Below are 24,071 nucleotides of genomic sequence, written 5' to 3' on the forward strand. Positions count from 1 at the left end.
GGTGACATCTTTGCTCTTCAACACTTTTAAGAGGTCCTTTGCAGCAGATTTGCCCAATGCAATGTGTCTTTTGATTTCTTGACTGCTGCTTCCATGGCTGTTGATTGTGGATCCAAGTAAAATGAAATCCTTGACCAATCTTTTCTCCATTTATCATGATGTTGCTCATTGGTCCGGTTGTGAGGATTTTTGTTTTCTTTATGTTGAGGTGTAATCCATACTGAAGGCTGTGGTCCTTGATCTTCATTAGTAAGTGCTTCAAGTCCTCTTCACTTTCAGCAAGCAAGGTTGTGTCATCTGCATAACGCAGGTTGTTAATGAGTCTTCCTCCAATCTTGATGCCTAGTTTTTCTTCATATAGTGTATTCTCAGATAAGTAGGCTGAATATCAGATGAATAATGGGGTGGACGGCCTCGTACCACTAGATATTAATATATATTTTATAATCTCAAAAATTAAAACAGTGCAATACTGGTACATGAATAGAGAGACAAACCAATAGAACAGAAGTTCCAGAAATAGATCCAAATACATACAATATTTTAGTATATGATAAAGGCAAAATTTCAAATCAAAGTCCAAAGATAAACTTTTTAGCAAATACCACTGGGACAACTGAATAGCCATTTGGAAGAAAAAAAAAAAAATTGGAGCCATATTTCACAATATATGCAAGAATGAACTCTATAAAAATTAAAACTAAGAAATTTAAGATGAAAAGATTTACACACAGAAAGAAACATACTTTGATGGTTACCAGGGATGAAGGGGAAGGGAGACAGAATCACAAACTAGATAGTAAACAAACAAACAAACCAAACCCATTGCCATCGAGTTGCTTCTATCTTATAGCAACCCTATAAGACAGAGTAGAACTGCCCCATAGGGTTTTGAAGGAGTGGCTGGCAGATTCGAACTGCCTACCTTTTTTTTGGTTAGCAGCCAAGCTCTTGACCACTGGGCCATCAGGGCTCCAACCAGACAGTAGCTACGTGTTAATATTGATGAAGGGAAAGACAATACACAATATGGGGGAAGTCAGCACAATGGGACCAAGACAAAGAAGACACTGCAAGGAACACGGGAATCTTTAAGAGCAACCACAGTAAAGTAACATATACAATCCTGCAACAACAGGAATAACAAACGATAATTTGTGAGAGGACACAAAGTGAGATATGTATGTTAAATAAGTATGGAAAATCGTACAGGAATACACCCATGTGCTTATATAGGTGTGGTGGTGGTGGATTTCTACATACATATTTGTAATTGCAGCATGTATATTCACATATATAATGGAGCACATGGGGGCACAGTTACGGAACCTTCTTAGACATAACCAAACACCTTGCGGAACTGAGCTCTTGAGCTAGAAAGCTAAGGGCCATAGCCTCAGGGGCCATCTAGGTCAACCGGCATAACACAGTTCATAAAGATAATGTTCTGCATCCTAGTCTCGTGAGTAGCGTCTGGGGTCTTAAAAGCTCGCGACTGGCCATGTATGATACAACTATTGGTCTCTTCCCATCTGGAGCAAAGGAACATGAAGAAAGCCTAAGACTCAAAGAAGGAACTATACCAAGGGACTAATGGCCCACATGAACCACAGCCTCCTCTAATCTGAGATCAGAAGAACCAGATGGTGCCCAACTATGATTACTGACCACTCTCACCTGGATCACAGGAGCAGGTCCCAGGTAGAATGGGTGAAAAATGTAGAAGAAAACTCAAATTCATAAAGAAAAAAAAAGACCAGACTTACTGGTCTGATAATCCGAGATTATTGCCTTAAAACAACCTTTTAACTGGAAACTGAAGACACTCTGGGAGGCCACCTCTCAGCCAAATAGTAGTCTGGCCTATAAAATAAACAATAACACCCATTGGGAATGTGGTCCTTAGAATAATCAACTGTACAGGACCAAAAGAGCAGCGTTTACCCAAAAACAAAAATGAGAAGGCAGGGAGGGGCTGGGAAACCAGACGAACGGAAACAGGGAACCCAAAGAGGAAATGGGGAGAATGCTGATACATTGAAGGGACTGTAACCAATGTCATGGAACAATTTGTGTATAAAATATTGATAGGAAAACTAATCTGCTATGTAAACATCCACCTAAAGCACAATAAAATGTTAAAAAAACAAATTATAGAGTGAAAATAAGGAAGAATTCCTTTATAACTCTAGAATGAGGAAGACTTCTCTAATCATGATTCAAAAGAAATGATTGATAAATCTTACATAAGAATAAAAAAACTATGCATAGTGAAAAGAAAAAAAGCAAAATAAAAAACAAAGGACAAATTCTGTGGGGGGGGGTTGAAATCATATCACAGATAAAGGAAACCCTGGTGGTGTAGTGGTTAAGTGCTACGGATGCTAACCAAAATGCAGACAGTTCGAATGTAGCAACCACTCCTTGGAAACTGTATGGGGCAGTTCTACTCTGACCTATAGGGTCGCTATGAGTCGGAATTGACTCAATGGCAACGGGAAAAAAAAAAAATCACCAATAAAAGGCTAATCTTTCTCTTCAAAAAAGCAATCCTAGAAATAAAAATAACCGAATAGTAGACAAATGTGGAAATAGTATGAACAGATCACTCAGAGATTCAATGGGGTCTTAAAGTGAATCTCAGACTTAGGGGAAACGCAAGTCAAAACTACACTGAGATGTCTATTAGTTAGGCAAAATAGGTACTTCTATTAAGTGATTAAATTGGTTAAAACTATGAAGTATAATTTGGTAGTACCTGTTAAAATAGCAAATGATATATTCTTTGACCCATCAATTGCACTTCTAGGAATTTGTCCTGTAAATATACTTACACACATGTGCAATTATATGCACAAAGTCATTCAGTGAAGTATTGTTTGTAATAGCAAAAGACTGCAAGCTAAACAAATGCCCATTAATAGAGCATTAGTAAATTTACCCTCTATGTCTGTAACAACGGCATACCTTGCAGCTGTAAGAAAAAATGAGGATGCTTGGTATGCAATGGTATGAAAAGATCACCAAGAAATATGCTAAGTGGGGGGAAAAATCAGGGTCCATCATGGTATATAAAAGAATAAGAATCCATATTGCTTTTTTGCGTAATTCTAGGATTCTCCAGAAACCAATAAAAAAGGTTAGTTATATGTGTGCATGTGTAACTGCTTAGATTAGCAACAAGGGTAGGAGCAAAAATTCACTATATTCTTTGTTATATTATTTTTATTTTGAATGATGGAAAGTATCAATGAGGCAAAATGTTTAATTAAAAAAGATGCAACATCCCACTTTGAAATGTGGCGTCTGGGGTCTTAAATGCTAACAAGCGGCCATCTAAGATGCATCAATTGGTCTCAACCCACCTGGAGCAAAGGAGAATGAAGAACACCAAGGTCACACGACAACTAAGAGCCCAAGAGACAGAAAGGGCCACATGAACCAGAGACCTACATCATCCTGAAACCAGAAGAACTAGTTGGTGCCCGGCCACAATCCACGACTGCCCTGACAGGGAGCGCAAGAGAGAACCCCTGAGGGAGCAGGAGATCAGTGGGATGCAGACCCCAAATTCGCATAAAAAGACCATACTTAATGGTCTGACTGAGACTAGAGGAATCCCGGCGGTCATGGTCCCCAAACCTTCTGTTGGCACAGGACAGGAACCATCCCCGAAGACAACTCATCAGACATGAAAGGGACTGGACAGTGGGTAGGTGAGAGATGCTGATGAGGAGTGAGCTAATTATATCAAGTGGTCACTTGAGACTGTGTTGGCATCTCCTGTCTGGAGGGGGGATGGGAGGATAGAGAGAGTTGGAAGCTGGCAAAATTGTCACGAAAGGAGAGACTGGAAGGGCTGACTCATTAGGGGGACAGCAAGTGGGAGTACGGAGTAAGGTGTATATAAACTTATATGTGACAGTCTGACTTGATTTGTAAACGTTCACTTGAAGCTCAAAAAAAGTTAATAAAAAAAAAAAAGATGCAACAATCAGATGTGTGGTACTTGTGCGGGAAAAGGCATATGAATGGGGTATAAAGTCCAGAAATAGACACAACTATAAATAATACAATGTCATTTCAAATGAGTGGTGAAACTATAAATGGGCCTTATGTTCTTTTGCTTATCTGTTTTGTCTATTTCCTCACTGAATCTGTTTCTGTGCAGCAACAGAAAAATATCTTAAAATGTCTTTAATCCCTTTTGGAAGTTTAGCAGAGGCAAATTATTGAAGATCAAAGCCTTTTAAGAATCGGAGTTCCCTTTCTTCCTAAAACTGTTTAAAAACTGATAGTCTCTCCTACTTAAAAAAAAAAAAAAAGGATACATTTCTTACCTGAAAGGATTTGAAGAGAGGAAAACATAGCGAAAGACCCATGTTTAATTAACTTCATTAACTGTATAGCTCAAGCATTTATAAGATTCAAAATCAGAAGTGAGAAATGATCTTTAGGGAAGCTCCATTTCTAAAGTAAAAGCTGACATGACCATTTCTTCAGTACTATTGACTCATTTCTATTCACACTTTTTACACACCAAGTAACCTGGTACAGACCCATGGCTACAAATTCCACATGTGTGACTGAATCCTAAATCGGTATCACTTGTATAGATCCTTCTTCTGTCTGCTGGACATGTCCTTATGGACATCCCACAGCAAACTCAACATGGTTAAAATATAACTACTTACCCCATCCCGCCCTCCCAAATCTGCTTCTCACAGTCCCCATCTCAGTGTCACTGTTATCTCCTCTGTTGCTGGGGGTCTTTTCTCCCTCCCTCTCTCCCCACATCCAATTGATTACCAAGTGCTGTCAATGCTCTCATAAATAACTCTACGACTCATCCAGAGTATACTCCCACCGACTCTCATTATTTCTTATCTGTAATTCCTAAACAGTCCAATCCATCTTCCACATTAGCATAATAGTGACTGCTCCAAAATGAAAATCTTATGTCATATTGCCATCTAAAAATCCATTTATGACTTCTAGTAAATTGCATTATATACAACAGGAGCTCAATAAACGCTTGTTAAATGAATGAATAAATGGACGGCTGCTTGATGGGCACTGAGTAGATTCAGGACGTTATTTTGAGACTATTAGCCATAAAACAATTGTTAGAAGAAATGTCATCCTGTTAAAGCCATTTGCCAGTTCTTAACCTCTGAAACAATTGTCCATATCACATCAAAAGAGATAAAGTTGTTTGTCTTTTTAGGCTTCTTGATTTAATTTTATTAAAATATTGCTAAGCTTCCTTCAAGGACCCTTGTTAAAATAACACATAAAATAGTATCTGATGCCACATTTATATATTTTTTTAGTTTTGTTCTCTAAAACAGTATTGCCAAACAGGTTCGAGCTCTAGCATATGTGAAGATATAACATCACAAACCTTATACCTCAAAATGATATACATTGACACATTTTTTATATAGAAAATGGCAAATGATCAGCTTTCCGACTTGGGATTTCAAAATCAGAGACAATGACAGCATTTTATATGAAACTCTGGAATTGAATACACCCATAAATAATCATAATAACCACAAAAGGATTTCTGCAGGGCTGCAAACACAACGGAGATGTGTTTCCTAGTGGTAATTTAAAATTCAGAATTCTTTCAGCTTCAAATCCATATACATTGAGCAACACAAAAGAATGCTCTCCCTAAAAAAAAAAAAAAAAAGACTAGTTCTCATCCACTAAATTGTTATTCAACGCACATTCTTTGTAAGTGTGCCTAAACGTATTTCTGTACTGCTAAAAACATCCAAAGATATATAGCACTCATCTTGCTATAAATTTAAATGCAATCCTAACCTGTATTTTTATGAATTAATAAAAATGTTACTTGGGCAATCTGGTCTTTGCAGTTAATCAAGAGAATTGTATCTTTAAAAGAGTATCCTAGCAACCTCTGAGTAGCTAAGGAAAGACCCAACTGACAATGTACACCGATTTAATTATGCTGCTGGTCTCCATCAAACTTAGCAGTTAATCAAAAAGATACTTAAAACAGAAACAGAAATTAAGCCACAGCTGAAAATGAGTTCAGTTGGTGACGAGGAATAAGAGAAGTTTCATAACTAAAATGAGAACTCGCTAGTCTGAAACATGTTTATTGATGAGCAGAATAGCAAGAAATTTAGTACAGTTATGATTCCAGTGGGAATGTCAGAATCTATGTATTAATTATTCTAAAAGACTGCTAGTCCCAGGGCCAAAATTACACTGTGATAATCACAGCTTTAAAAAAAAAAAAAAAGTTTTTTTATAGATATATTCAAAACTTGCAGGCCCACTAAATTTTTATTGACCCATCCAAATAAACATTTGCCAGTGGTGATGTACTTGATGGGATCTGAGCCCTGGAGAAATAAGCTTCTCTTCAGTACACTTTTGGAAATACACCTATTTTCATCACCACCAACTCCACCAACCACCACTCCTCCCACCCCATCATCACCACCACTGTTTTACATTGCCTGATACTTGGTCAGGCAATGGTCTGTCCTAGAAGAGCTTTTTTTTTTTTTGGTAACAGACATGTAAATCAAGAAAGCCAGAGAACATATGGAAACTTAGTATAGCAAACAAAATCCAGACTCATGGAAACATGGCCTACTCTTTGTCTGTAAACAAACACTTCCCCTGGATGTGTACAGCAATTCCTGCGTATATACATCTGTCTTTACAGATGCTAAGGAGTGGACACAGGAGAAATTAATAAAGATGAATATATAATTCTGTCTTACTTTTGTCTTTTATTAAAAATACTCCCTCTATATAGGCTAATTCCTTTTAGATAATTTTAGTATTTCTCAAACCAAGCATAGAAACTACCTGTCTGAACAATTAAGTGTACACACATACATACATAACACACTGTTCTCAAACTTTCAAAAAGCTGAAATGTTTAATTTACTTGTCATTTTAGCAGTGTTAACATGCTGCTATAATAAAACGTATGCTTACAAAAACATGAAATTTAAACTACATTGAATCGTTTTTCTTGAGGGAATACTCTAAGGACATTTTGAAGGTTTTTCTGAAAGTCTGGGGATTAAAACTATGATGGAGGGATGATACTTGATCCTGTTGATGTTGGTTGTTTCAACAGCATTTCTCTTTCCTGACTAGTCCAAATCTTCTGCCATACTAACCACAGAGAACTGACAGTTGCAGCCCATAACCCGTTGTAGCCATAAAAAAAGACCGTGATTTATTTCTGGTTCAGACAGTCTTCAGGGTGGGGAGGCAAAGGGAGGCCCAAATACTTCACCTGCACACGTGACCTCAGGCCCTAGCGCTATATTTGAATATGCAAAACCCTGCTGGTAGTGTTTTCTGTATGTAAAGGCCCCCCCCGCCCCCCCCCCCCCCGCCACACACACACTCACACTTCCTCATTGGTGTTAGTTACCTTAGTTAGAGCTTTGGTTATCAAACTTGAGCTGCATCTGAATCTCCTGGAGGACTTGTTGAAATACAGATTGCTGGGCCCCACCCCCAGAGTTTCTGATTTAGTTGGTCCGGGACAGGACCTGAAAATGTGCATTTCTAATGAATTCTCAGGAGACATTGTTGCTGTGGCTCTGGGGCGGGGGACACATTTTGACAACTACCGCCTAGGATATAAAGCAAAATTATCTGTATAAATGATGCTGAATCTATTCGCCAAAAGAAAAACTGTGGTTATTGTCCAGGGAAAAGCCACTATTTCCTGTCTAGGACCAGGAAGTACATATTTATTGTAAAACTGGGCTTCAGAGTTGTAGGCCCCATTGTTCTATATTCTGGATTCTGATGGTCCTGTTTGAGGCAATAACATTAACAGATATTCCTGGCCTTCGTTCTTTGGTTCAATTGGTTGAATTTCTCTGGTGAAAAAGATTGAAGATAAAGAGCGTACACACTTGTGTTGATTGTTGCAGAAGTAACTAGGTGCCATAGATTAGAAGCAAATACTGAAGCTAAAAATTGGGGGGACATTCTTATAGAAGAAAACAGCCTTCAATAAACCCTTGTTATGAGGTATACCTAGAACTTTTTTAGTATCCATGATTACCTGACTATGCATAGTAACTCCTGGGTTCTTTATATCAGAGTAAAAAAGAATATCTGAAACCTGATGCACTGTTAAAGACTGTGTGAAAAGTATTCCTAACCAGGATTAATATCAACAGAAGCAGCAATTTTGAAATCCGACATTCAGGTCAAAAAGAGAAGAAAAGACATGCTATCCGGAGCATCCCCCTGGCTTTACTAGCCTGGGGGCTTCATCCTGAATTCTCATGTCCTGCCTTCCAATCACAGTATGGGCTCCTGATTTGTATCTATTACTCTTCCATGGAAACAGCCAGTGAAGCAAAACTATGTATGTAAAACTACTTCTCCCACAGGCTACTTGTTCACAAAGCAGCAAAATGTCTTCTCTGGAAGCTGTAACGTTTACCTGAGCCTATAAAGGCAAGAATCATTTCAATAAAGGATGGCAAATTACAGGGTAAGACAACACATTCTTAGTTTTTTAAATTCCATACTGACAAGCTTCTGTTGTTAAAAAAATATCTGGGGCTTTAATACAAAAATCACATAACAAAAAAAAATGCTGAATATGTTATGGTCTTCCTATGCTGACATGTGTCACCATATTATCTCAAAAATACATCATCTCATTTAATCTTCACAATCCGTAAGACATGATCAGCCCCGTTTTATATCTTAGGAGCCTTAATAAGTTAAATTATTTGACTAAAGTTGTAATTATTCAGTGGCAAAAACTCCAACCCATCTCCTCAACGCCAAGGTCAGTGCTCTTTCTACTCCACCCTGGCTGACCATTTTTAATTTTTTAGAATGAGATAGAATATGTTCACTTATATAATATGTGGATACATACAAGTGGGGCATTTAGTATGGGAAAAGAAGTATCTGGGTCTCTTAGCCTTTTCTATGAACTCAGAAGTGTAGTTTAAACATCTTACGTACTCATCCTACCTACCGCTGAAACAGCTCACCCTATAGTAACAAACGTGCTTCAGAGTTCAATCTGAATGGCTGTAATCCTATCTTATTAAAGAAATGGCTTATTTGCTCCAGGAAATAAGGGGTGTTGAATGAGCCTTTCAAAACAATTTTTTTCAGTTGAATATATAATAAATGTTTTCTTATATCTAAATTTCTTCATCAGGGGACCCACACCTCCTCTATTTCATGGAAATATTATTCCATGGAGTGAACTAACAGTAGGGAGTTCGGCCTTCCCCCGCACAATGCCACCCCCTTAGGAGGGTACATAACACAAATTAGGCCAATCAGGCTTCTGCCAGACTTATAGGAAAGGATTTCTCTTTTGGGGCGGGGGGGGGATTTCCAGTTGAAGGGATGATGTGGGTTTGAGATGTCAATTACAATATTTTTAACAAATATAAGTTTTATCTGAAAATATAATCCAGCAGGGCTAAGAGGACAGATTAAGCAATTCCCATGTTTTCTGAACCTCCAGATCAAACCACACTTTCTTGAGCTTTCCAGATTTGAGTCAAAAATTATTTCCTTATTTTCTTTAAGCTAGTTTGATTTGGGTTTCTGTCCCTTACAAATTAAAGAGCCCTGGTGGTGCCGTGTTTAAGACTTCAGCTGCTAACCAAAAGGTTGGCAGTTCAAATCCACCAGCTGCTCCTTGTAAACCCTATGGGGCAGTTCTACTGTGCCCTACAGGGTCACTATGAGTCGGAATCAACTTGATGGCAATAGGCGGGCTAATGCAAAACTCTTTCTAAAATATTTTATTTCTGTAGACTTCTTAAATTAAGACTACTGAATACAGTCTGTGTAATCTAATGTCTCTGTAATCTATCACCTGTGTATAATCTATTAGCCTCAACTGTAAAATGGGAGTAATAATAAAATACCTACTTAGAAAGTTTTGCGAGGATTTGATGAGCAAAAATACATAGAAACAAAAACAAAAAACAAGTACGATGCCTGGCATTCAACAAATATCATTTCTCTATCTCCTCTTCTCAATTACCTTTCCAAAACAACAGGAGCAGCAGCTAACACTTGAGTGCTTCCAGCTCTAAGTGCTTCTCATATTAATTCATTTAATATATTCAATCACCATGAGGGAAGTGCTATCATTAGCCCCATCTTATAAGGGAGGAAACTGAGGTGCAGAGGTTTTGTAATTTACACATACATATTGTGGGAGAGCTGGGTCTTATTTTCGATGAAAGCTGTAATATTATACAATCTTGGATTTTGTTTTCTTTGTTGTGAGGCCATCAACTCTTACCTCTCCTGATGTCACTGAGCTGGTCTTCAGAAGATCATTCCAAAGTTTAGTTTTTCTATTCTTCTGTAAACGAGGAAATAAGCTCATCAAGCTTATTGCACATTTAATGGTGAATAAAGTAAGGAATCTTCTAAGTGTGGACCCCAGAGGCACAATGTATTCACTGCAGGTGTCTTGTAGTAGTTAATTCAGTTTTAGAAGCTTTTTCTGCTTATAGCTTGTGCAAAGTATAATGTTAATGTATATACATACCTACGCTCTATTTTTTTCAATTATTCCCTAAAACAAAGTTATAATTAGCTATGATAACAGCTATTTTTTACTGAGTGCTTATAATGTGCCAGCATTAACGTAAGTATTTAATTTACTTCTCATAACAACGTTAAGAAAAACTACAAGACGTACAAACAGCTGAGGAAGCTACAGTCCAAAGTATACGAGGAGAGCGTGGGAAGGCTGGTATGAGGCACGTGCAATCTGACCCAACGCTGCTCTCCATCCACTTTGTGATGCTGCCGCCTTGAGGGCAGGGACCTGGTCCGTCTTGGATTTTCCTAGCACCTAAATTGGTACAAGGTACCCAGAAGGCACTCAATAAATATTTAATGAATAATTAAAGGCTTTTTAATAAAAAAGCTCTTTCAAATGATATAAAAGGAGACTTTAATGTGCAAGGGTTATTTACCATGTAGAAAGGAAAAAGCTTTTAAAGGCAGATTTTTTCTTCACAATCTGTGGTATTTTCTTTATTCCTACAAACACATACTGTCACCATAATACCAATTTCTCTTCCCCTTTTCATCAGACAGATCTGTACGCTCCATCCAACTAACACCCAATTGGGGAAACCAACTTCTTAGTATGTCTGAAAACGAGATGGAGAGCACATCAGAAAAACAGCGAATCGGCCATGAAATAAGCTTGTTTTTGTCTGGTCATTCAATTTAATCCTCCTTACCCCACCGTTTTTAAAATTATGAGCAATATGTGCCATGTAGATAGCTATTAAGGATGAAAGGACTAATTAAAACTATCATTATCTGATAACAGTAGCAAACTGTCTAACCTGTTTTAGGGCAAATTCATCTACTTGAACTAAAAATATACTGGACAGGCAAAAAGAAGAAAGGTAAATAGTGAAATAAAAATTAACCCTGTAGTTCCTGTTTCTACTACATCTTTTCCAAGTAACCTAAGGCATCATTCAAATGCAGAGTCGTAGTGTTTTTCATTTTTATTAATAACAGTTCTGAGTACAAATAACAAATTTAACTTGACATTTAGAAAAGATTATTTACTCTGCAGGGTTTGTTCACAAAGAAAAACCTGTTATATACATTTTAATCTCTAATTTTAATGCTTAACACCATAATGCGCTTCTGCCCATAACTCAACTTTGGGTTTGATTTTAATAATTCTGTCTTGCTACAGCTGGTGAAAGAGATTTTTAGAAAACATCAGGTAGGAAAGAGACCGCTTAAAATGACCTGAATACAAAATTTTACTATTTAAAGGCTTAAAAAATAAACTTCAAAACAACCTCAAAAATAGAACACTTTTGGCAGAAAAATTAACAGCTATGAACAAAATTAACATTACATAATAATTACATTGCATCAAGAACTGCATTACAATATTGTTTTACATATACTGGAATGAGGTGCAAATTACTAAATGTTTATGTATATCAGACATAAAATCTCTCTATTAAGGAAACTTTTTAATATAGTTCAGCACTTGTGGGGGATTCTGTTCCCAACAAATGACAGGAACATAGAAGATCATAGGTGGAACACCTTTTAATTAGTAACCTAACCAGGTAAATCCTGTCAAGCGGTAATGAAACGGTATTCAATAATAAGCATTTGTAAGAATTCAAGATAAAACAACATCTCTAGTCCTCTCATTAGTATGTATGCTTGGCATGAGAAATCAAATTATGGGCAAATATGTAGTTAAAAAAAAAATCTGAAAAAGGAGCTCACTCTAGATTAAGTGCTAATATAAATTTTTATTCTTCCCCTGACATACTATTTTCACCAGTCTTCATTTTATCAGTGTTTTCTCCTTGGTCAGTGCTTCTTAAGGACCAATCATCCAATCATACCCAGCATAATCCAAGCTGAAGTGAACTACAAATAGCCAAAAAAAAAGACCAATGCATTTCAACAGAAAACCATCCATTCTACTCATTAAGGCTGATTTGATGCCCCACAACTCTAAAAGACTTTTTATCCAAGATTGCTTTAAAATCAGTCCTGTAAGTTCAATAGTGCTATGCTACTATTGTCTGCTTGGTTTAAAGGTAAGTTCAAATATTAAAAGTACATATTAAAATTTCCCAATTGCATTACTCTGGAAACATAATTGAGTTGAAAATCTTCTACGCTGCAATGAAATTTCTTCTATTCCTTGTATTTGGTACGAAATCTCACACCTAGTCACTAAGACATAAAGCGTGTAGGAGAACAAGGACAGACTTTACTGATTACACTGTACCCAAGCCTCAGGGAGCCATGACAGAGGGGAGCTGTCCAAGCATACAGAAAAGTCTTCTGAATTCAACTTAATATGTTACCACAGTTGTAGGTAAGTGATTTAATGAGATATGACCCAAAAAAAATAAAGATAAAAGGAGGAAATGAATATGACCTCCAGTGGCAGAAAACTTCCCATAGAGCTGGCTTAAGAAGTAAAACTGATTTGTAAATAAAAAGTAAGATACATCTATTTTTGGTTTCACTCAAAAGAGCCTCCTTCATTCTTGGCAAACTATGTGGTATGGATACGATCTACTTTCAAAATTTGCATTGTATTTAACTATTAAAAATCGTTCTTTAATAAGGACTTCTTAGCATTAACAAGTATAAATGTTTATAATAAATACTGTATTAAAATACCTTAATATTTACAATAGAAAAAAAATATAATCCAGCCAATCATCTCAGTGCTACTTCTTCAATTTCATCTTCTACAGAATCAACTGCTTTTACTGTTGGTCTATTGTTTGCATGTTTTAATCTGTTTCTATTTGGATTAAAACTTCTTCCTTCGCTGAGGAAAAAGTCATCATCTTCACCTTGTTCTCTGCCCCTGCTGCTTTTATCCCCAGAGGGAAAATTTGGAGGGTCAAAGTCTCCTCTGCTGACGGACAGAGTATTTGGGTCACTGCTTTTAGAGGAAATCGTGCTGCTGCCACTGGCACCAAATAGCTGTTCCATGAGATTGGCTTTTTTTTCTTTTCTTGCAATTAAATCTATGCTGTCTTTATTAAGTTTTTCTGTAGTGTTACTTTGGAACTCCAAAAGGCCACTTTTTTGACTAAATAAATTTGACTTCCCTAATGTTTTTGCAAATGAAGGCACATAGCTACCAAATGCAAACTCATTGGGAGAGGCTGGGATTCTAGTATCTCCTAAATTCTGGCCCTCTCCTTTTGTAGTTAAAAAACTGATGTCTTGCAAATGGTGCCCATTAAATGATCTCTCTGACAGTCCAGAGAACATATATGTTTTGCGGCTTTTCTCTGGGGAGTCTAACTTAGATTTAAAATCAGGTAGCAATGGCAGACGAGGATATTTTAGGTTCTGAGAATCTTCAAGTTCTCGGTTAATCTCATTCAGTTTAGCAAGTAGCATTTCTCTCTTCAGTCTGTCTTCTTCCTCTTCTTCCAATTTATCAATATCTTGGAATTGGTTCATTCCCATTTGGTATCTTCCAGTTTCCAGCTCTGGCTTTTCTTCTCTTTTCAGTAAAAATGTATTTTCTCTTTGCTTTTTATCAAGTTCTTCTCTTTCCCATTCTGTACGAAATTAAATTTTAAAAATGGGATTTTATAGCACTCAATATTTTTAAATAGGAAACTCAACTACCATCTTTTACAAAACAGTACTTATCTAATTTGAGTAAGGTAAGTATACTGTGGGTGAACCATAAATTTCATTTCTATATTTGATATTATGGGATTCAAACAGAATATATGTAATGCATATTGCATTTAACATTCACATTAAAAAAAATTATTTGTCAAGATATGGGTGGGGAAGAAGGTTCTCTACCTATACTTAATATAGTACTACATATTAAATGGTGGATGATGGGATGGATGTGCAGACAGATGAATAGATGGAACAAAGACCTTTACAATAAAAAATAAATTAAAACTCTAGATGTCATATCCTGAGAAGGACACAGCATCAGTTATATACTATTCTGACAGAAGATGCATAACCTTATTAAGAGAAAACTTCAGACAAACCCAGTATGAGGAACATTCTATTAATGTTTAATAATTAGCCTGTATCCATCAAAAATGTTGATTTCACAGAATATAAAGGCCAAGAAGTTGTTCCACATTAAAGGAGACTAAGGAGACATGACAACTAAATTCAATTCAGGATCATGTCTCTGAGGGGAAAAATGCTATAAAGGACATAATTCTGTCAACTGAGAAAAATGTAATATGGATGGGAGATAAGATAAATGTATTGTATCAAAGTTAAATTTCCTGAAGATGAGAACTATATTAGGGTTATGAGAATGCCCTTGTTTTGGGGAAATACACATGGAAGTACTTAAGGGTATGAGGCATCATAAGGTATACCACTTACTCTTAAATGGTTCTTTAGCTATTCTTGCTACTTTTCTATGATTTTGAAGTTATTTCCAAATGAAAAATTAAAAAAACATTAATGCAAGAACACTACAAGTTTGTTAACTTAGTCAATGGCATACATTCTCATTGACATCATAGATAATTCCATATAGACTCCAGGAAAAACAAATCATTAAAAAGAGATCAAAAAAGTGGCAGTCTTCTGATACTTTATTCCTTTTCTTCGTACTGAGAATTGACCATAATATCTAATTTGCCATTCTGTAGTTCAACATGTGAAAGCATTTCACTTTGTGCATTAGCCAACAGTGATGTAAACACAGCTTTGATTTCAAGTTATGTTGTTAAATATATAATAAATATACATTAAGCAACAACTGGGTCATAAATTTATGTTTCATTTTAACAGCTCAAGGAGAGAAAAAAGGATTTCTCTGTAAGCCCTTACTATATAACTAATAGAACAAGCACAGTAGATTAGAGCTTGGGATCCCTTTCCCCCACAACTTTAAGACATTTTATCTAGATGGAAAGTTATTCCTGAACTTCATTTCCAGTATCTAAAACTATGTGACTTGGTTCACCAAACCTCCAAGCTAATGATTGAACATACTACAAGATTTAATTTGCATGTAAAAACCAAAGAAGAATTATAGGAATATGTTCAGAACCTCACAATTCACTGATTTTATGTATAAGCTAGCGTATGGACTGGAGAGTCTCAATGCCAAGTCAATAAAGTGAGTTATCTTTCTGATATCTCTTCATCAACTTTTAGTTAATACACAAAGGATGTTTTTTTTCCTTCATTTGAATTCTACCTTACCCGAATTTTCTAAAGGTAACTTGTCCTTATTCCCTAAATCCAAACAGCAACTGATATAAAGTATTTAACTTTTCTTTTCCTTAATAAATTCATTAAAAATTTTGTTATTCCTGATATATGTCCCCTACCACTGTACCAACCTTTCCTTGTTTTATATAATTCATTAAGGTCAGAAATGATATTAGGGGAAGTAAACTCTTTCTCAAGGAATACTGACTCATCACTTGCTTAAACAAACTCTTTTTCTTACCGTTCTCCAGCTTCTCAACCTCCTGTTTTATAGTATCGAGTTCTTTTATGGATTCTTCTTCCCCTTCCACAACTGTATTTAGAATCTCTGCTTCTTCGTGCTCACCTCTCTCTTGGGATTCCAGATCCTATTATAAATTAAAAAAAATGTTTCAAAGGGGAAAAACAATTAAAATATCATAGATTTATCTTCCATTACACATAATTTCCAACTAATTTTGAAATTAAAGCAAATTCTCAATTAATGAACCACTAAGGCACAAATTACCACCTTTGAAAGATGCTTCAAAAACACACAGGATACACAAAGAATGTCCTTTTTCTGCTAAAATTTTAAAAGAGCATTTATAAGACATACCAGAATCAATATAATAGAAGTCAATATCCTACATAAAATCCTGAGGAGACAAGTGTCAGAAGTATCCTTGCTTTGTACATTTTCACAAAATCTGATTAATTCAGTTAATGAGACAAGGCTGTTAACCAACTATGGTAACCAAGTGAGATGTTGTTGAAGTAGAACACAGGCAGTAACAACTGCAGTAAATCATTCAAGTTTATACTATGCCCAAAGCCTCCAATTAATAATTTTTACAATATTTAAATCAAGTAAAAGTGCAATCAACTTCAAATTTCTTACTTATTATGGCCCCTTTCAGATACATTTGTATAATTTTTCTTAGTAAAAGTAAAGTAACAGAAGTTATTGTTCGGAGAGACTGTGAACTGTCACCTAATACCCATTTTCCCCTCCTTCCTTTTAGTAATAGAATCCTCTGAGTTTCAGCAGAACATAGGGCTGCTCAGATGGAGACTACATTTGATAGCCTCTCCTGCAGCTAGACAGGGACATGGGGATGTAAGTGGACGTATGTATGCAACTTCTGTTCACATTTATTAAAAATCCAAAAGCTTTTTGCCATCTACCTCCCAGTTCTGCCTTCCCATGAGAGTAGTGAGCCTGTTCCAACCACAGAGAGGAGGACTAAACTCTTTGATGAGAGAGCAATAAGACAGAATGCCAACCATGGAACAAAGATGTCTACCTGTCCTGGACAACCTACTGACCTTCAGTCTATTACCAGAGAAAGAAAAGATTCTAGTGGCTTGAGCCATGGTGTTCTGGGTCTCTTTGTAATTGCAACTTAGCCTGTACCTAACACAGCTACCATCTTCTGAGGCCCTTTAAAGTAGCAGGCTGGGTTTTGAGAGGTTTATAAATCTGATAATGAGTTATTATCCAATTCTGAAAGGTAACCAATGTCCCGTCCCCATTTTATGGGTGAGGAAATTGAGGCTACAAGAAGTTACACAACTAAAATGTTAGAACCAGAGTTTAATTAAAAGGTAGTGTTACTCCAAGGCTCTTTTCAAGTTGTGGCCCCCTCCTGCTGAATCTTGTAATATTAAGATCAAATACTTTTATCCTTTAAAATCAAGAATTATTCTTCAATTTTTATTCCATACTTTACCATTTTCAAAGAGACAAATCAACATGATCTGGTCTCACTAAGTGCAAATACTGGAAGATACACATTTAGCAGACACAGCTAACAACTTCAAATTATAAAACAAAAGCAAATTAAAGAAACAAAAAACTAGAGTACACAGAGGAACCATATCAGTCCACCCTTTCTGTCTGTAGTATAAGAAGAGATCTCAGGGTCACTAGGAAACTTACAAGGCACAAAAATGTAAGATTACATGAAATATACCGTATCTGTGTATTCTTGTCTTCAGAGTTTAAAGTGTAAACAGTAAAGATAAAATCCTCTTAGGAAAAAAACAAAAATAAAAAAGGACCTTCCAGTGACTCAGTATGTTAAGTCCTTTTAAATGAAGGTCCAACACAGAGCTCACTCTAATCTGAATAGTATGACAGCAGATACCACTCCAATTATCTTTTTAGCACTGCGCTAATCTGTAAAGCTCTTCTATATATAAAAGGCTAAAGAAATTAAATGTAGTTGAATTACAACAAATCATTTCAAAACTACTGCAATTTGCTATTAAATGTAAAAGCTGTGGGCAGTTTTCAAGACTATCTGTGGACATAACAGTAAAAAACTCAGAAGGCAAATTCTTCTCCTCTCCTACCTCCAATCCAAAAGGTACAATCAACATTTCTGAGGCATATGAAAGATGTAATATGGACTAAAAGAGTCAATCCAAAGGACTTTAATAAAATACATAGATGTTATCTCTCTTTAAAAGGTTAGCTGCATATTCACACAGATACAGCACTACTTTCATTGCTGAATTTCAAAATGTTTGATACTGTGTTTTCAGGAATAACTTCAAACCTAGAGTTTGGTGCCTAATCACATTGCTAAACTCACCAAAGTAAGATGTTCAGATTCTTCCCATTTGTTTTCATAACACATAACTGTTTGTGGTGTTATAGGAAATTCTTCCAGCTCAAAGTCTTCACTGGTTTGTACTCCTTTTGTACACTGGTCTGTAAAGTCACTCTGGCATGCAGCTACCATGAAAATTATAAAAGGATTTTTTCTAATCACATTGAACAATGCTAAGATATATGGAATTCAAATAGTATATATTCACCATCTAAATGAGATAATGCATGTTTTGCTCAACTCAATGAATACTTATTACTACTATATTTGTTTCTGGCAATTAATGGGATTCGAGGACAATTCTGACTGTAAATCCTATTATGTTACAAAATCTGTATTTAAAAACTTTTGCAATTCCCAGAAGAGAGAAGTTAAACTTTTGCTAAAACAAACTAAAGATATGCATAACAATACCAAAGTATCTGAGTGAAATGAAATATCTGAAATTTGCTTTAAAATACTCCAGAAAAAAAAAATGGAGAAAATAGATCAAATTGGCAAAATGCATACCTGTAAAGCTAGGTGATGCATACATGAAGAGTCATTATATTCTTCTCTCTACTTTGGAATATGTTTAAAATTTTTCATAAATTTTTTTAAATAAATTTACAATAAGAAAACTTCAGAAAATATGTAAAATATAACTTTATTCACCTCTCCTCAGGGGAATAAAACTGAGAAAGTTGATAGGATTTCTGAAAATTAACTATAAGGGAATTTTAATTATAAAAAAAATACAATTTAATTTAATGAGGTTCTTTACCTTCCCTTCTAATTCAGAATGAATTTATCTTATTATTAATAAATAATAACTACAGTACCATTTTTATAACAATTATATCTACTATACCATTTTTTCTTAGTGCAAATTCGTTTTCTTTCTTTGGAAAGGACTTTGGCAGACGATTAGAGTATATGTTTTTTATATCCAGCTCTCTCTCCTTTTCCTGAAAATAACCCAATACAATTAATCAAGGATATGAATTCATAGTTTAAAAATAAAACAAAAATCCTTACCTTGTCAACTGTATTTTCCTTACCAAACTGAATTATACCTGGCTTGACTTCCCTTCATAACTCCCAAACTGTAGAAATGAATGCATCTAGTACATTTAGGTTTGAAATTTTAAAAGTCCAGTATGTACAGGGTCAGTGGAGAAGAGGAAGACCCTCAACGAGATGGACTGAAACAGTGGGTACAACAATGGGCTCAAGCATAACAATGATTGTGAGCATGGCATGGGACCAGGCAGTGTTTCATTCTGTGGTACACATGGTCACTATGAGTCGGAACTGTCTCGATGGACCTAACAATAGTATGTCCTGGCAGTAAAGAAAATGAAAGCAAATGAGACAAACTCTATTTTCTATTCACTCCTACCTGATAGAGCTAGTATTGTCTTCACTGTCTTTCAACAGAAACTAAGAATTTAGTTAGCATCTCTCAAATGTGGGTGCTAACGTGGGTGCTGAATTACTGAGGAGCTAAAAATTAGCCAATTCCTCTTTTAACATGGGTGTTTTTAATCATTTTGGGGCCATGGGTCTCTCTGAGAATTTGATTAACAAATGAAAACTCTAGGCAAGATAATGTATAAACATTCAATTTTGCAGGAGTTAAAAACACCTGCTTTCACAGAATTAAATAATTCCAATGCCCCCTCTAAACACTGAAAATGAAGGGCGTTATTTGAAACAATTTTAAAAATCATGGGGCTATCTGGGAAAAAACACTAGATTATTCAACCATGCAACACAGAAAAATTCCAGTTGCCATAATTTTCTCCCAGGATTTTACAATTTATTTCAGCTACATCATCCCAAATAATGTACTAAGTATTTCACTTTTGGTGTTATAGTGGTTATATTAATTAATAAAACCTTTCCTTGTAAGTGCCAAAGGTAGTATTAGAATTTTGTTAATTATATTGTACCAACTTACAAATATGAATAGTAGCAGTTAGTGTTTTAAACTATAGGATTTCATCTAATATTACAGGGAAAAATAATGCAACTTAAAATGCTTACTTTTAATTTCTGATAGAGCCGTTGTAGCTCCTTCTGAAGAACTTTATTTTCATCATGAGCCTCATACGCCCTTTTCCTTTCAGCAAGCAACTGTCGTTGGAAACTGTTAGTACTCAGCTCAAGGTTTTTTGATAGTTCCTATGAGTAAAATAGATTTAAAAAAATAATAATAATAACTTCAACAGTAAAACACTGCACTTAGCAGTGTCAAAATGATGTTTTCAGTGGTACCAGTCAGGACATACAAATCAGGCTGGGCTGAAGTTTCATAAGCATGAACTGGGAAACAGATTGACCAACAATTTACTAAATGACCTAGCCTATCATTCTTTTCATTGTTTCTCACAATGATTTGTAAGTAAATTCGTAAGCATTTGCCTGAAACATCATTTAAGTTGGGAGCAAAAGACAGCCCAGAAGTCGTGATGAGAAACACAGGCTTTTGAAAATCATTACTTCAGAAAATAATGAGATATTATTTTATAATTAAATAATTAGAGGCAACCAAAATTACACAGTACTATACATTTCTTTTTTTATATACATTTCTAGGTTTCCCAAGGAGCAGCTGGCGGATTTGAACTGCACACCTTTTCGTTAGCAGGGGACCTCTTAACCACTGTAAACATTTACAGCCTTAGAAACCTTATGGGGCAGTTCTACTCTATCCTACAGGGTTGCTGTGAGTTAGAATTGACTCAACAGCACCTAACAACAACATACATTTCTAGGCGCCTGGTGTTGAAGCAGTTAAGAGCTACGGCTGCTAACCAGAAGGTCAGCAGTTGAACCCACGGGGCACTCCTTGGAAACCCTACAGGGCAGTTCTACTTGGTCACTATGAGTCGAAATTGATTTGACAGCAATGAGTTTTATACATTTATTTCTAAAGCATTTCTAGATAAAAAACCATAGCCATTTCCATGGTCTTCAAAAATACTCCGTGAAGTTTATAAAAGAATGTACATTTAAATGCTTTCTTTTAAAATATCTTCGGTTGTCAAGGTACTATTCCTAATTTCTGGATTAAAAAAATGCTTTTTATATATAAAAAATTTTTTATTACAAATGTAAGATTCATTTTAAAGTCTTATAAAAATACAAATAAAGAAAAATAGAAAATAAAAAGCAGTTACACTGTGAGAATCATTCACAACATTTGGTATATACAATTTGAGGCTTTTTTATACCTTTTTCTCACTAAATAATATCATAACTGTTTTTCTATGTCAATATATACTCTAATATCACACTCCTTTTCTTCTTTTTTTAATGGAACAGTATCCTATTTTCTAGAGGTATCATAATTTATTCACCAAAACTCTGCTGCACAACATTAGGATAGTTCCCAATGATTTCTATGGTAAACACCCTAGTATATATGACTTTAAGTTTATCTTTTATTATTTCCTCAGGGTTAGTATTTAGAAATGATGTTCCTGGGTTGGTAGATATTTGTACAATTTTAAGGCTTTTGAAAAGCATTACCAAAATGTCCTCTAGTTTTAACAATTTACATTCTCTTCAAAAGGCTAGTAGCCTCTATTTCACCACATTCTTACTATAATTGGGTATTATAATTCTTTAATCTATCGGAATGGCCAAAAGAAAAAAGGGATATCATTATTTTAATTTGTGTTTCTTTGATTACTAAAAAATACTAAAAACCCTAGCAAGGTTAATTTTTCATGTATTTATTGACCATCCATATTCTTTCTGAATTACTTTTTCATAGTGTTTGCCATTTTGTTTTATTGGTATGTTCATTCTTTGCTAACTGATCTGTGAGTGTTCTTTTTACATATATATATATATATAAAGGATATTATTTCACTGTCACATATATTGGAGCCATGGTGGCACAGTGGTTAAAGTGTTCAGCTGCTAACTGGACGGTGAGCAGTTCAAACTTACCAGCTGGCTCCACGGGAGAAAGATGTGGCAGTCTGCTCCAGTGAAGATATACAGCTTTGGAAACCCTGTGGGGCAGTTCTACTCTGTCCTATAGGGTCGCTATGAGTCCGAATCGACTGAACAGCAATGTTTTTTGGTTTCTGGCGGGGGGTCATATATATTACAAATATAACTCCCCAACATACATATACTTTGTCATTTGTCTTTCAGTTGTGGTCATAAGACTCTTAATGTGCATCATTAAGTAAATAAATAAAAGATTAAAATGACAATAAGAAAAGCAAAACATCACCTACCAAATTAGCACATGATAAAAATAAATGATACCCAGTATTGACAATAGTGTTCAAAAACTACTAGTTTAAAAAAAAAAAAAAAACTATCCATTCCTGTTTGGAAGCAATTTAATGGTATACATCAAGAGACTGAAAAAAAAAAAGGGTTTATATGTTCTTATTTCCAACCTATAGGCTACAAACCAAACGGGGAGTACGATAAACCATTACTGCAAGGGATTTGATTCTTACGAATACCAGAAATTGTCTGTAGGCAAACAAAATGTCTTGAACATATACCTCTTTACACTCTGCCTAATATTTCCACTCCCTAATTAATGGGACATGTTATGAATTAATATGTTCGCCACAGCATTATCTCATGAAAACATGATTTTGAAATTGAAACAAAGCAAAAAAAAATCAACACTTATACACTGGCATCATGTCAGACTGAGCCTATATAGACCAGGTCTCTTCCCACTACAAACACATAAAAAGGCGAGATAAAATACAATTAAAAACATTCAAACAAACAAAAATAACCAGTTTCAAAAGAAAGGCTGGAACATTCCTACGACAGAAAAGGAAGTGAGAAGCACAAACTAGAGCAGACACCGTGGTAAGCTACAGAATTATGATCTGAATATAGGCTCCAAGTGCTAGAAGCGGGGTTTCTAACTCTAACAGGGAACTGGGGCCGGGCTTAGATGAAACTGGGTGGGCATGGGAGAGACTTGGTCTAGAACCCCCTTACTTACAGCCTCATTTGCAAGAAGAGAACTAAAAATAAACCTGCAGGTATGACAGGCCAGGAAGTAGAAAGGAGGTTTGCCTTCTTTCCTGAGCAGTAGATATTAGAAAAAAGTTACCTCTAAGAAATGAAAGCTCCAGGTCTATGCCATATATGAATTTACACTACCTGTACGAAATAAGAAATTAATTTAAAAATCCAAAAGAATTCCTAAAAATGAAACTTACATTCACTGATTTTAAAAAAGAAATGGACATATTAAACAGCAGAATAAACATAGCTGAAGAGGGAATTATTGAACTAGAAGACACTGATGAAAATTACACAGAAGTGTCAGAAGAAAAAAAGACAGGAAAATATGCAAGAAGTCAGGGAGGACAGAATGAGAATGTCCCATATAGATGTATTAGGAATCTAGAAGAACATAATGAGTATGGGGAAAAGCAATATTGAAAAAATAAAGCAAATAAACAAAAGGCTAAGAATATTCCAGAACTGAACATATGGAGAGAGAGATGGAGTTGGAAAAACCATCATGATTAAGAATGGATTAGGTAAGAATTATCACTGGATACTAAATTTTGATGAGGAATAACATATTTATATGGTCTTAACATGTCTCCACACATTAAATGAAACTATTCATTAGTTTCATGGGAGAAAAAATAATAATAATTATATATATGGTAGAGAAATCAAGCAACACCTCGGCGAGGAGATAAAATTAACATCAACAATGAA

General features: G+C 35.4%; 1 protein-coding gene across 4 annotated transcripts in view; it reads right to left on the minus strand.

Annotated features, from left to right (window-relative positions):
* Positions 1–10,402: 10,402 nt before the first annotated feature.
* Positions 10,403–24,071, minus strand: part of LCA5 (lebercilin LCA5) — a 45,280-nt gene continuing 31,611 nt past the window's right edge. For 2 of the 4 annotated variants that reach the window (XM_049896064.1, XM_049896069.1), the window contains exons 4-8: positions 20,388–20,525; positions 19,210–19,306; positions 18,342–18,484; positions 16,004–16,130; positions 10,405–14,114 (exon numbers count right to left, since the gene is read on the minus strand). In XM_049896064.1, the coding sequence (XP_049752021.1) occupies positions 13,252–14,114; positions 16,004–16,130; positions 18,342–18,484; positions 19,210–19,306; positions 20,388–20,525 (1,368 nt within the window). In that variant the 3' untranslated portion in view covers positions 10,405–13,251. Of the gene's footprint in view, positions 14,115–16,003; positions 16,131–18,341; positions 18,485–19,209; positions 19,307–20,387; positions 20,526–24,071 lie in introns of all 4 variants that reach the window. The other 2 variants (XM_049896075.1, XM_049896084.1) reach the window with 2 other exon arrangements.

This window comes from Elephas maximus, chromosome 1, assembly GCF_024166365.1.
Source record: "Elephas maximus indicus isolate mEleMax1 chromosome 1, mEleMax1 primary haplotype, whole genome shotgun sequence".
In the NCBI taxonomy this organism is placed as follows: domain Eukaryota; kingdom Metazoa; phylum Chordata; class Mammalia; order Proboscidea; family Elephantidae; genus Elephas; species Elephas maximus.